Source organism: Echinops telfairi, unplaced genomic scaffold (genome assembly GCF_000313985.2).
Source record: "Echinops telfairi isolate 266 unplaced genomic scaffold, ASM31398v2 ScPeMD7_6;HRSCAF=24_1, whole genome shotgun sequence".
Lineage (NCBI taxonomy): Eukaryota > Metazoa > Chordata > Mammalia > Afrosoricida > Tenrecidae > Echinops > Echinops telfairi.
In genome coordinates, this window is record NW_022103903.1 from 12,506,706 (window position 1) to 12,522,149 (window position 15,444).

At 39.0% G+C, this 15,444-nt stretch overlaps 1 protein-coding gene across 1 annotated transcript; it reads right to left on the reverse strand.

Moving 5' to 3' along the window:
- Positions 1-642: 642 nt before the first annotated feature.
- LOC101662345 (nucleoside diphosphate kinase B-like) lies at positions 643-1,276 on the reverse strand. Its single transcript, XM_013005635.2, has one exon. The coding sequence runs from the start codon at positions 1,218-1,220 to the stop codon at positions 762-764; it is 459 nt and encodes a 152-aa protein (XP_012861089.1). The 5' UTR covers positions 1,221-1,276; the 3' UTR covers positions 643-761.
- Between the last annotated feature and the right edge of the window lie 14,168 nt (positions 1,277-15,444).

Genomic DNA, 15,444 nt, shown 5'->3' on the forward strand with positions numbered 1-15,444 from the left:
AGGGCTTCATCTGGGTAGGTCCATGTGCTTCTCCTCGGGGAAATCTTGCAGGAAGTGAGCCCTGCCAGCTGAAGCAGGGAGCTGGCTAATGCAGCTGAACTCTGGTCGGACCATCAGAAAGCAAGAGACCCAAGAACTGTAAAGGTAAGGCTCACTGAGCCATTTATCTCTCCGCCCTTCAATTAAATCCACATGTGTTTATCGACCAGGTTGGCACAATAAACTTTAACTATATCAAATGGCATGACATTCACAGTGAAAAAGGACATTTAAAGATCTATCTTGAAGTACAATGCTGCCAGTGATAAGGTTAGATCTATCAGAATACAAGGAAATCCAGTAAATACAAATGTTATTCAAATTGAGGTACCAACCATGAAAGCTAGTGATGCTGAAATTCAAGAAATCTACCAACGTCTTCAGGCAAAAATTGATCAAGCATGCAATTAAGATACACTAATCATTATTGGTGATAGGAATTCAAAAGTTGTAAACAAAAAGGGAGGATCATCTGTCAGATAATATCATCTTGGTGTTAAAAATGAAGCTAGAGATTACATGATAGAATTTTGCAAAACAATGAATTTTTTATAGCAAATATCTTTTTTTTTTTTCCTCCAAAGACTTTATTGTATTGGTCAGTGTGCTTTGGAAGGCGACAGGACATCAATCCTACTGCTTCCAACCCCAGAAGAAGAGCTGTACACAGGACAGGCACAGTGCCAAAGGGCCCACGGAGATGGGACTGCTTTGTCCGCCTCTTACTCGTAGATCCAGTCATAGCAACAAGACTTGTACTCCACCAGTTCCTCCGGCTGAAACCAGAGGCTGATTTCTTTCTCAGCGCTCTTGACCGAATCATTGCCATGAATGATGCTCCTGCCAACTTGAATACAGAAGTCCCCTCGGATGGTGCCTGGCTTAGAATCCGCTGGGTTGGTCTCTCCCAGCATCACCCGGCCCGTCTTCACCACATTCAGCCCCTCCCAGACCATGGCCACAATTGGTCCCGAGTTCATGTCCTTCACCAGCCCTGGGAAGAAGGGGCGGTCTTTCAGGTCAATGGAGTGCTGCTTCAGGTGTTCCTCGGAGGCCTGAACGAGCTTCATGGCCACCAGACGGAAGCCCTTCTGCTCAAAGCGCTTGATGATGTCGCCCACCAGGCCGCGCTGCACGCCGTCCGGCTTGATGGTGATGAAGGTGCGCTCGCTGTTGGCCATGGTGCGAGTCCGGCGGCAGGGAGCGGGCGGCCGGGTCGGCGGAGCTGGAGCAGAGACCGCAAATATCTTTTAACAACAACACAGAGGTGAACGTCTCCAGGTAATACAAGGAAATCAAAGGAGCTTTATCTGTGGGAAGAGATAATGGTGAAGCTCAATTTCAGCAGCAAAAATCAAGCCAAGGGCCAAGGTGGAACAATTATGTAAGTTGAGGTTAAATCTGAAGAAAATTAAAGTATGACCTGGAGTATATCCCAACTAATGTGAGAATCAAGATCAAAAGCATATTTAACATAATTAACACTAATGACAGAAGACACAATGAAATGTGGAATGACATAAAGAACATCAGACATGAAGAAAGCAAAAGGTCATTCATAAAACAGGAAAGGAAGAACAGATCAGCCTGGATGTAAGGAAAGACAATGGAACTTGGTCTTAAACATACAATAGCTGAAGGAAATGAGAATAAACAGTGAAGTCAAAGAGCTGAACAGAAAATTTCAAAGGGCAGCTCAACCAAAGTAAAAGATTACATTGAAATATGCACAGATATGGAGTTAGGAAAGCAAAAAGAAAAAACATATCTCAGCATATCTTAAATTGAAAGGACTAAAGAAAACACACTAATCTTGAATTGCAATATTAAAACACTCCACGGGCAAATAATTGATTTTTACAGTGAGCATCAAAAGAAGAAGAAAAGAATACAAGTCACTTTACCTAAAAAAGACTATCAGAAATTCAACTGTTCCAAGAAGCAGCATATGAGCAAGAACCAATGATATTAAATAAGAAGTACAAACTGCGCTGAAACCATTAGCCAAAATCAAGGTTCCCAGGAATTGATGGAAAACCAATTAATATGTTCCAACAAGCTGATGAAGCACTGGAAACACTCATCTATACCAGACAGCTTCCTGGCCAACTGACTAGAGGAGATCAATATTTGTACCCATTCCAAAGAAAGGTTTCCCAACAGAATGCTCAAATTATAGAACAGTATCGTTAATATCACAGACAAGACAAATATTGCCAAAGATCATCCAAAAATACTTGCACCAGTATCTCTACAGGGAGCTGCCAGAGGTTCAGGGTGGATTATGAAGAGGATTTGGAACAAGGGATGTCATTGCTTATGCCAGATGACTCTTGGCTGAAAGCAGACAATATCAGAAATTTGATTACTTGTGACTTATTGACTATGCTAAGACCTTTGATTTTGTGGATCTTAACAATCTATGATAGCCTTGAGAAGAATGTGAATTCCAGAACACTTCATTGTGCTCATGCAGAACATGCACTTGGATCAAGATGTAGTTTGGGAACAGAACAATATAATACTGTCTGGTTTAAATATAGGAAGTTATGTGTTAGGGTTGTATCCTCTCACAATACTTCAATCTATATGCTTAGCAAATAATCAGAGAAGCTGAATTATGTGATGAAGAATGTGGTATCAGGTTTGGAGGAAGGTCTATTAACAACCTGTGATACACAGAAGATACAACCTTGCTTACTGAAAGTGAGGAGGACTTTGTGCACGTGTTGATGGATATCAAGGATTGTAGCCTTCAGTGCATATTACAACTTAATATAAAAGAAAACTAAAATCCCCACAAACTGGTCAATAGGTTAAAATCATGATGAATGAAGTAAAGTTGAAGTTGTCAAGGATTTCATGTTGCTTAGATACATAATGATCATGGAAGCAGCAGTCAAGTTCTTCTTTTGCTTATTGTTAAGTGAGTTTGAGGTATTTGCGACAGGAGCTTAGATATACCACTGAATTTCAATAGGTTCAGTATACAATATTTAGCCAATGTCTTCATGTTGGTCATTGAAATATTTGAGGTCTGAGAAATAACTTCAATGGCAAAGAAAGGGTCCTGAATAAGCTGGTGTGGCAGTTACATAATCTCCTGTCAACCTGAGCGAAGGGGTAGAGTCTAGCCTATAAATCAGGTCATAGGCAATCATGCCTCAGTGTGGGCATGGTTTTCCCATGAGGATTCTAGGAACACCTGTCTTTCTCCCTGGAGGCAGGACACACACTCTCTCTGCTTCTCATTCCTGATGACAAGCCAGCTGGAGCCACACTGATGGAGCCAGAGGCCTGGAGCTGGAGGAGCCACATGGAGATCCAGGCCAGTGCTAAGATGCTTCCACCAGATCCAGAAGCCTTTGGACCCACTGGCCTGTGATCTTCCTGCATTGGCATTATTGCATGTGTTCATGAGTCTGAAGAGGAATATATGGACTGGTGTTGGACATGTGGCCTTATACGGGACTTATGGACTTGATCTGGATGGGGCTGGGATATTTTCTCAATATACAATTGCTCTTTTATATTAAGCTTTTTCTTATACACATATGAGTGTCTATGAATTTGTTTCTCTAGTCAACCCTGATTAACATGGCTGGGTTTTAATGTTATCTATTCCTAAATTCTAAAGTAAGACACAATTAATATCACCCTTTTAATTAAATTGCAAAACACAATTCCATTTAGATAAAATATGTATTTCTATTAAATTTACAGTGCTGTTAGTACAAAGAAAGATATAGTTGAAGATACAGGTCTTCAAATTGGCCAAGAGCATAAGTTGAGAATGAACTAATTTTTTTTTCTTTATTAATAATACCAACCAATTTGGAGATCTTTTATCTGGGGGACAGGGAATTTTGGAAGCATGTGTGATAATGGCAGAGAAGCTCACCTATCAATTAAAAATTAGTTGTTCTCTCCTTCAACGAACATAATTGTTTCTCCTAGAGTTAGAACTACAATCCTTGTGTTTCTTTCTTGTCCCAGGAATTCCATAATTTTGAATTGGAAGGGTGGGTGAAACTTTTATTCTTATTCTTATTCTTCAATGGAAAACAGTCATGCCCTAATTAGCAAGATGATTTGTTGTTGTTTGTTAATAAGAATGACTCTCAAATATGCAGAAATGTCAAAGGTAAATAATTTCAACAAATGCAATTTTTCTTTCTTTCACAATTTAAGAGTCTGGGTGTTCAAATTCAGAGTGTCAGCCCTAAGTTAAAACTCTTTCTGTGTTGGCACTGGGGATAGATAGGTCCTTATCTCCATGCAACATCTGTCAGCCCAACTTTCCCTGAAGTTCCCCATGTGTCTGATTGCAGTCTTATCTTAGATCTAGGAGCTTCTCAGTTACCCCATAACCAAAGGACATACTCCATCATAAATTATGTTTTCTTGGTGGCAATATGTTCCCCTGCTTTCTTTTAACTTTCCTTTAATTTCTTTATAAGATAAAAGATGTTTCAAGACACCCTTGGAAGACTCTCCTTACATGGATTCAACCTGTGATGTCATTAAAGGTGCTGTATTCCAGTTTCAATAATTTTATTGGCTCATCATATCATGGAAGTCAGCTTTACTGCAATATTACATCATTATATAACTTAACTGCCAAACCACTGATTACCATGGCTCAGTCAAGTTTGGGCAAACAATACTATCTGTGCTAATGGCAGACAGGTTTTAGGTCTGTGAATGGTTTAAAAATTATTTTCTGGGGAAGAGCTTATAACTGCTGTAATCAAATGGACATTAACCTGTTAGCTTTATCAGTCTGTTTGTTTCTAACGTTTGGTCAAGCTCACAAACCAAGCTCATTAATTTGACATTTGGAGAATTCTTCCATTCTTAACAACACCTTGTAACTAAGGATGATTTTCAGAAAGTTTTGGAAATAATCTCACTTGATAATCATATACATTTTGAACTAATTTTGTATGCAGGAAAATATTTTTGTCGAGTCAATTATAAGGGGAAAAACAGAGATTATGTAACTTTTAGCTGTATTTTGAGCTTCTTTGAGGAGGTGAATGGTTGTTTTGCTGTATACAATGCTAAGCTATATTTGGGGATTTCCATTCATCATTAGGCTTCCCTCAAGACCAATTTGTTTATACATATAAAATGTATTTTGGAGTATAACCTTCTATATGTCTAAAAAATTCAAATGGTTCTTTTAAAGGGCTAGCAAAATTTAAATGGTGAACCATCTTAAATATGCTGTGTAATTCTGTATCAGTACAGGTGGCAAAAGAAATAATAAAATGATTTTCATTTTCCTTGGCAACTATTCAAAATTTGGTGGTATGGATAATAAGAGAAATATGAGGAATGGGCTTTGGATACTCTGGTTGTGAACCTTTGGGAGATTTCTCAGAGATTAGAGGAGATTGAACACAGGGTTCACAAACAAATAGAAGGTCGAGAGCACCGGGCAGCTGTCAGCAGAGGAAGAGAGGGACCTTCACTGTTGTGTGTAAGCACAGCAGGGCTCTGACTTTGTCAGAACTTTGTTGAGTTACTTCAGAAATCACATGCTTCAAAAATGTCTTCTCTGTATTCACTTTAGGCAGTTTCTTGCAAAGAGGTTATTTTTCTTCTTTGATGTCTTTGAGAGAACTTGAATTGTCAATTTAGAAAATTTTAGGGAAAATGTTCGATTGAAATTTCCTAATCCAAGAACATTATTTTTTAATTTACTAAGCAGAAAAGGTAAGTTAGAAATATCAAAGATTCTTCAAACCAGCCACTAATCTCAATTGCTCTTGTTGGGGTCATGCTAAGCAGACAGAACCAAATATGTTGAAGAAGCAAAATGCTTTATTATGTTAGAATCTCAATATTACTCTTAGATTTGCCATTCCCTACAGGAGCCCTGGCAACATAGTGGCTGTGCACTGGGCTGCTAACCGTGAAGTTGGCAGGTTGAAAACACCAGCTGGTCTGTGGGAACAAGAAGAGGCCTCTACTCCTGTACAGAGTTACAGTCTAGCAAACACACCAGGGCAGTTCTACCCTGCATTAGAGGGTCACTATGAGTCATAATTGCCTCGATGACAAGTTTGATTTGTTTTTACATTCCCAAAGAGGTATAAAGTTAGCTTCTGAAGCTTTAAAGGTCAGAGCTTCCAGTGTGTCCAACCATGTTTAATTATCCTACTGAAGGCACCCACAGGATTTTTTTCAGTAGTGTTTCTACCTTGCCTGTGATCACTGTTTCTAAGCAATTTTAAGTTTCTGGGACTCTTAAATACATAGAGTATGGAACCTAAAACCAAAGAGATTTATGCTCTTTTTTTAATAAAAAATAGAAAGAATAGAGTATTACAAATTTTACACTAAATTCAAGAAGTTTATACACAAATTAAGTATTAGCTAAGATCTGAGTGATTTTTTTCAAAACCATTTTATTGGGAGTTAATATAGAAATCATATCATTCCATAGTACAATCACATCAATCAGTATTCTATGATTGCTATTACAATGAGTTTCAAAACTTTCTTTTCCTTCCTGAACTCCTTGACATCAGCTACCTTTTACCCTCCTACAACCACCGCCCCTAGAAATGCTTATTCTACTTGCTGTCCCTAAAGGTTCATCAAACCTGGGTTTCATTTACAAAAAACAACAACAACAACAACAACAGAAAAACATATTAAAAAAATTCAAGAGAGTGACCCCAGTGATATAACACATCTGAGATAAACCCTAATATGAACAATTAAAAAACAAAAATACAGAAAATGTTGAAAACCAAATCAGGCTTAAAAAGCAAGGGGGTGAGGTGGGGGGTGGGGGGGTCAGAAATCAACTGATAAGGTTTTAATCCTTCAAGTCATGCTTATCATTTTAATCTTAGTCATCTCTTCAATGCACTCTATTTAATAATCAATTTCCTCCGGTCCCTCTATTATGAATAGAGAGAAATCATCGGAAGCTTATTTTCTATGTAGTTCCCACAAATGTATCTTGGGCTCCCACTGTCATCCATAGCCTTTTGCAAACAAGGTTCTCACAATTCAGGTTCTGATATTATTCCCTCCTTCAACTTGAGATTATAGGATTTATATGTCTTTGGTCACTGATGTAGGTGTGATTCTTCCATGTGGATGTAGTTGAAATCCACTTAGGCCACTACTTGCTTGGACACAGGCCTTTGAGGCTCCAGACCCTATTTTATCTGATAGCCAGACACAATCTAATTTTTTCACCACACTTTGCTATAGCACCCATAACTTCTGTGTTCTCTTCCTATGGGTGAGTATCCAACAGGGCCATGATATAAGAACTAGTTGTTCTTAAGTGGGAGCTAGGATTTAGAGTGATCTGTGGTTTATATATTTATTTGTTTATCTACCTTTGGCTCCCTTATCCATCACCCCCGTGGGGCATACCAGTTTTCTGTTAATATTATCTTTGATTTGCCGCTAGTACAAAAATTTTAACACACTATTGAGAGAGGAATATTGGGCCAATGTAGGCTAACTCTCTATTGCAGTACCTGAACACTTGTTACACTTGTAACACTTGTTACAGAACCAATCCTCCTGTGGCTAGATGCTATTTCCACAAACAATGGGGGTTAATGGTTAGGGAAAAATTGCATTCACTGAAAATGTCAGTCACAGGTTTGCCAGAATAAAGTATATCTTAATAGAGCATATAGGACATTGATATAACAAGACCATATTTGTCTGCCTACCAACAATTCAACAGTCTTGGCACAGCTGTCTTCTGCTTCCTCAGACACTGTGCATCTTGTATCTAAAGTCCCCAGGTTACAGGTGTATCTGAGGTAGAATCCAGTTCTCCCAGTAGATTTTCACAGTTTCACTAATACAACTTCTGAAGCACGTCAAGCGCCCTGAAAATCCAAAATTGAATGCCACAGCATTCCACAGCACCTGGCCTGGGGCTCCAGGATGCACCCAGAAGTCCTGGTTGATGTGACCCATTCAGTACATGCATCAGGACAACCCTACCCTCACCCCCTGGCCAAGGTCTCACAAAACATTTTTCATCATTAATCCCCCAACTAGAGGTCAGTACTCCCTCTTTTCCTACCAACAGTCATGAATTTGTGTTTCCCCAGGTGTGTTTGGCCCCTTCCCCTCTCCTGACTTTATTTCCCCATAAGTATCCCTCAACCCTCTGATAGGGCTGTCTACTTGTCCGGAGGGACCTCGTCATAGCTTTACATGCCATCCACTCAGTAGACAACATCTCCTTCCCTCCCTTAACAGCGTGCTCCTAGCAGACACGAGGCCCGCTGTAGAAAAGTGACCTTCACGATACACACCTGGAACAGATGGTGTGTGGATCACTGGCACTATTTGAGTTCTCCACCGGGCTGTTTAGCTGCCCTGCCCAGCAGACTGGAGGCTATACAAGCTGAGCTTGTGCCCATTCTGCTGCTTGGTCCTACAGCAGTGGACTCATAACATTTGCCTATTGTGGTTGACAAACTTCACGTGGCATAATGTCTTCCAGATCCTTCCATGTCATGAGGTGTTTCATGGTTCCATAGCTGTTTTTGAGGGATGCATAGTATTCCAATGTGTGTACATACCAGAGGTCTTTTTTTAAATCCAATTTTCTACTGATGGGAATTTATGCTGTTTCCAACTTTGTGCTATTGTGAACTGTGTTTCAATGAACATGGGGAGCATACCGTGATTTGTAATGATATTGCTGGGTCATATTGCCATTTGTTTCAGGACTTGCCCTATCACTTTCCACAGTGGTTGTATGTATTTACAAGCCCACCAGCATTGAATAAGTGTTCCAATCTCACCACACCCTCTCCAGCATTTGTTGTTCTGAAAGTTTTGTAAAGTAGTCTATGGTGAAGGATGTTTGATGACATCTCATGGTTGTTTTGACTTGCATTTCCTAGATGGCTAATGAAAGAGAGCATTTCCTCATGTGTTTACTAGCAATTCAAGTAAATCGCCTGTTCAGGTCCTTTTCCCATCTTCTCAGTGGGTTGTTAGCTTTTTTATTATTGTATGCTTATAGTATATTGTAGGTTTTAATAATTTTGCTTTGTCCCTTATGTTGTGCTAAGTATCTTTTCTCAAACTGTGGACTCTCTCTTTTTACTCTTTTTCTTAGCATTTTATTAGGGGCTCATACAACTCTTATCACAATCTATACATACATCAATCGTGTCAAGCACATTTGTACATATGTTGCCATCATCATTCTCAAAACACCTGCTTTCTACTTGAGCCCTTGGTATCAGCTCCTCATTCTTTTCCCCTCCCTTCCTGCTGCCCCCTCCCCCCTGAAGCCTCGATAATTTATAAATTATTATTGTTTTGTCATATATTACACCATCCAACGTCTCCCCACCCACTTCTCCGCTGTCCATCCCCCAGGGAGGAGTTTATATGTAGACCTTGTAATTTGTTCCACCTTTCTCTCTTGCCGCACCTCCACCCTCCCGATAGCTCCACTCTCACCACTGGTACTGAGGGGTTCCTCTGTCCTGGATTCCTTATATTTCCAGTTCCTATCTGTGCCAGTGTACATTCTTTTTTGTGCATTTTTTTACTCTTTTAATAAAATCTTTTGATGTACATTAATATTTTATTTTTAATAGGTCCCATTCATCTATTTTGTCTTCCACAGTGTGCTTCTTTGTCATCTCTGGTAGCCTGTGGATTCCCTATACTAGGGCATCTAGATTTGTCCCAGTTTTCTCATTGATGCTCCTGATAGCTTTGGGTTTTACCTTTGGGTCTTAGGCCCACCTGGAGCTTGTTTTTTTGCACAGGGTGAGATATGGATCTTGCTTCATTCTTCTGAAGATAGATAGCCAGTTATTGAAGAAGGCATCTGCTTTCTATTTAATGCTTATTGGACCTTTGTCAAAAATAATTTCTCTGTATGCAGATGTTTTTATTTCTGGGTTTTCTGTCCTGATCCATTGGTCAGAGTATCTATCATTGTATCAGTTCCAGGATGACTTTTAAATTGCTTTTACTCCCAAAGCATTCTTTAAGATGGAAGACACAAAAAATGATCCAGCCTGGCACTATTGACCAGAATTTCCAAGTTTTTCAGCAGAGGAAAATACTCATTTGGGTCCACTTGTGATTGTCAAGAAATGTTGATGTAAAGCACCAGTTGTACACTATTTTAGACGTGTAATCAAATAATTTTATTGAAAATGAAGTGATCTGTGGGTCAGAGATACACTCCCAATTTTGAAGGGTATTATAGTGTTACACATTCTAAGAAGTGAGGGTTTGAATTGATGGAATAAACAAAGTATTACATACTCACAAGCAAGAAGTGGTATGTGACCAAAAGTTATAAGGGGTTTGTTAAGTAACCATCTTTCTTGACATTACCTACCATTTCTATTTTCTAACTTTCTTTAATATGCTTACCAAGACTTTCTTTTTTAAGAACCTCAGCTTTGGGGTATTTACACATACACATTGATAAAATATTACTTTATTAAGTAAAGTAATTTTTCATTTATTCTATTTACTTAAATCTATTTAGAAGTAGTTATAGAAATCCTTAATTACTGAGTGAATAAAATAGTTCATCCCAGACTATGAGCAATATGCTGAACCAGATCTCTTTAGAGTATTGAAAAGCAGGGTTGTAACTTTGAGGACTAACATACACCAGACCCAAGCCAGAGTATTTTCCATTACTTCTTGTGAATGTGAAATTTGAACACTGAATATGAGAGACCAAAGAAGAACTGATGCATTTAAATTGCGGTGCTGGAGGAAATACTGAAAGTGCCATGGACTGATAAAAGGGCAAACAAATCTGTCTTGGAAGTATGACCAGAGTGTTCCTTAGAAGCAAGGATGGGATGACTTTGTATTCCATATTTTGGGCATATTGTCATGACAGACTGGTCTCTGGAGAAGACACCAGTCTTGGTGAAGTGGAGGGGAGTGAAAAGGAAGAAAACCATCAATGAGATGGATCGGCACAGTGGCTGCAACACTGAGTGCAGGTATCGGCAGAATTGTGAGGATGGCACGGGACCATGCACTGCTTTTATCCATTGGGCACACAGTCACTGTGGGTCAGGACCAACTCGATGGCACCTAACAGCAACAATACATGGGCAGGCAAGAGCTAAATGTATAGAATAGAAAGCATAAGAAATCATCAAATGATTCGTGGCAGGTCAATTCATCACTGTCACAGGTGGAACCACAAAAAAAGGGAAAAGATGATGATTGGGCTACATGTATTGTTTCAGATTTTAAAATCATGGAGACTGATTCTGAGGCTTTAGTCTCTTTTTCTATGGTAGTTAGAGAATGATTCATGACCATGTGGTCCTGAGTCGTAGTTATTAGAAATTCCAGCTTTTCACTTAAACTAGATTCCATAGAGCTATTTTTGGTAAATCACTAAAGACATTCTTAGGCAAGTTCTCTAGATGAAACTGGTCATCCCTAGACTTGCCCAGTACATTTAATCTACTTTCAATTACATTTTGCCTGATGGCACACTACTGTTCCCTGGAATTTTCTTAGAGATTTCATGGCTACATTGCTGGCTTAAAAGTCAGAAAGACCTCAAATGTCATATAAATGTATGCCAAAACTCAAAATGGAATCAGAACCCTCCACAAACCAAGCATTTTAGACTTTAAGCTCTAATACATTGTTTTTCCTCTCAATCCCGGTATTGAAAATTCTTAGATCACTCTTTTTTGGGGGAGTACTTTCTTTGCATAGGCTTGTCAATGTCTCATTTAGATGGCTATTTATTTTAGGATAGGCTTTTAAGACCCCAGATACTGTAAGAACTACTTCTCATTTGATTAACGATGAACTTAAAGTGTGAACTCAAGCTTACAATGTTTTCTTAGAGATAGCAATTTATAATTATTTATTTCTTTTAAGGCCTGGATATATCAAGCAAAATATTTTTTCCATCCAGTTTTCTTTTCAAATGAGCTGAATTGTATTAAATTTTCTCAGAATAGCTACTGAAAGCATAATTCATAAAGCAGAAGGAGCAATTTACTTTTGAGGCTAAGAGCCATCTTATGGTGACACAAAAAGGAGGGGGGAATCCAGATTGAAAACTTTCTCTACATTTAAATGGAAATCCAAAAGAAAAAAAATCTTACCCACCTTTCCAAGGGATCTACCATAAATTCATGCAAGCAGATGCTATATTGGGTGAGAATCACACACCTATTGGATCTCTGGAAACAATTAAAATAACTAGTGTTTAAGTCTATGCCTATCTTTTTTCTTATAATCTTTTATAATCATCAATAACAGTAAAAAACAGTATAACACACATACATATTAAGAGCTCCAAAACGTTCATGGAAAACTCTATTCTATGTGCATTCTAGTTTTCTCTGAACTTTTTGAAGTCCCCTTCTACAAGTAGCGACATAATGTGATGCTTTTTCACTTAGGTCAATCTATGTTAAAATGACCGGAGATCTCTCCTGAGTCAAGTTTGGGAAGATTTGTTCCACATTTGGACAAGTAACCTTTGCTTTGAAGGTGGGCAGTGACTTTCTAAAAAAAAAGAAATCCTTAGCTCTCATATCCTCTTGGCTAAAAGAACCTAGTGATATAGTGGGCTGTGCGTTAGGCTCCTAACTATAAGGACAGCAGGAAGAACCTACCAATTGCTCTGGAGGAAAATAAAATGAAGCTTTCTGCTCCTATAAAGATTTACAGCCTCAGAAACTCAAAGGGTCAGTTCAACTTTGTCTTATAATGTCACTATGAATTAAAATCAACTTGATGGCAGAGTCTAGTATATTCCAGCACCCACTGTAGCAGTTACATAATCGTCTGTCAACCTGTGAAAAGGTGAAGTCTAACCTGATAATCAGATCACAGCTGATGACCTCATTTGGACGTGTGAAAGATATAAATGGCTCACTGGAGGCCAGAAAACACTTTGCTTGTTTTCCTGCCAACAGGACACATGGAGAACCCTGATGGAACCAGAGTCTTGGAGCTGGAGGAGCAACGTGGAGACCCACACCAGTGTTAAGATGCTTCCACCACCACTGGATCCATAAGACTTTCAACCCATTGGCCTGTGAACTTCCTGCACTGACTGTCACTGCATGTGTTGTGTGAGTCTGAAGAGGAACTTGTAGGCTTGTATCAGGCATATGCACTATTATCAGACTTACAGACTTGATCTTTACTGGGCTGGGATATTTTCTCAATATACTATTGCTCTTTTATATAAAACTCTTTCTTGTACACATAGGAGTGTCTATGAATATGCTGCTCTAGTCAACCCAGACTAACACATCCACTTTATGAAAATAGCAGTGAGGTCTATAATGTTTACATAAGTAAGCAATTTGGAGTATACAAGAAAAGTCTAGCCTGATCTCTAAATGACAGTATCTTATCAAGCATTATATTTTTCAAAATGCCTGCAACACAGGCTAGGAATTGTTGGTTCACCCTGTGACAAACATATTCATAACAGAGACATAATGAGTGCCTCACATCATTTCCAGCAGTGAGGACAAACAACACCCTTTAAAAATACCAAGGATAAACAATGTCCAGGAAACTTATTAGGCCTGAGCTCAACAGGTGTGATTTCTCTTAAAATGAATAAATCTGTAGATACAGCCAAGCACTCCTGTAGGTGATAATACACAATCTTATACACATGAGCTGAATGCAAGTATCTAATTCTAGAATTTTTTTTATAAATCCAACTGATATTTCCCCCACACTTAGAGGTGAGAAACAGGAAGAAAATAAGTAATTAATGTTCTACAAGGAAAACACACACACACACACAAAAGCAACAACAAAAACACAAAACAAGATGTGATAATGATCTTGGAGAGCCATGCTGAAGCATTGGATACAAAATACAGTACTGCATACCTCTCAGGATCCTAGGGATCAGAGGAAAATAGTGTTATACATACAACCCTGAAATAGTAGTGAGCTGTAAGTAGATATTTGGATAGACTTTTAGGCTAAACCGGAATGGAAGAGTTTAAGTACACCCACAAATAGACTTATATAGGCTTGAAAAGGTATATTTATATGTGTTTATTTACTTTGGCTATAAATATATCCACGAATATGATGGGGCATACAGGGGGAACATTACAAAAAAAAATCTTAGTCATAATCAAACACCTTGACTCACTAGGCCTGGGGTGTTAGGATTTTAGTCTTAACAGACAGCATGGACAATTGGAGTAAGAGTTCACCAAGACAATATTTTACATCCTCCTTTATTGAGTAGCACCTGAGGTATTAAAAAATGACCAGCCATTTAAGTTGCACTACATGTCTCTCTCCATACAGAGGAAAGAAAAGTGACAAAAAACAAGCAAGCATGGAAACAATTATTTGAATGTATTAATTCTCAAACCAGAACTACATGATGCCCAATCATCACTACAAATTACTCTGAAAAACACTTTAGAAGGTCAAAGACAGACAGAGAGGCTTCAAGATGGTGCCAAGCCCTATCACTGTACCAGGAGCTATCCACCAGTCAAACTGAGTTCCCCACAGCTGTCCCCACCAGTGTTCACAACCTCTCATCACTATTGACCATTGAGTCACCGCAGCACCTGCCTGCACAGCAGTCTGACCCACCTCCATAGTAGGCCACAGGCAGCCCTTGAAAACACTGTTGTCAGTCACACAGAGAATGAATGCAGGGCCTCTTGGTCTCCCAGAAATGTGGTGCCTAGCTCTTCAAAATCATCATGTAAACAACAGAATATCACATCACTCCCAACAAGAAAACAAGAAAGACAAACCACAACATTAGCGCGAACAACATTCATAAAGAATCTGACATGGATCTGCCACAAAAAGAAATAGAAGGCTGTATGGAATAATACAGGAGATGAGGGGAGCTACACAGACTAAGGTTTCAATGATAGAGGAGATGAAGTGCACGATAGAGGGGATGAAATCCATGATAGAGGGTATGGAGTCCATGCACCAAAGGGAAATACAGAAGATAATGGCTGAAGTAGCAGAAGCTGCACACAATATCACGAATCTCACATACACACTAGAGGAGGCTGAGAACCGTAACAATGATCTCAAAGATAATGAGTCAGATCTCAGAAAATGAGAATCAAACAAGATAATAAAAGAGGTGGAGAAAACCTGAGATCAATGACAGATGCTAGGAAGAAGAACAACATCCGAATTATTGGCCAGAATAAGACACAGCGAAGAAGTCAACAGCTAAACTAACAAGAGAATTTCTAGGAGAAATGTTCCCCACACTAATGAGTGAGAATCAGTTACTCATACAGGAAGCAGAGAGGACACCAAGTACACTAAACCCCAGAAAAAGCTCACCAAGGCATAAAAGTGTTAAAGTATCCAAATTCAAGGCAAAAGAGAAAATCCTAAGAGCAGAAG

Excerpts from the sequence above, each read along its gene's own strand:
- LOC101662345 (XM_013005635.2), bottom strand. The coding sequence starts at position 1,220 with ATGGCCAACAGCGAGCGCACCTTCATCACCATCAAGCCGGACGGCGTG.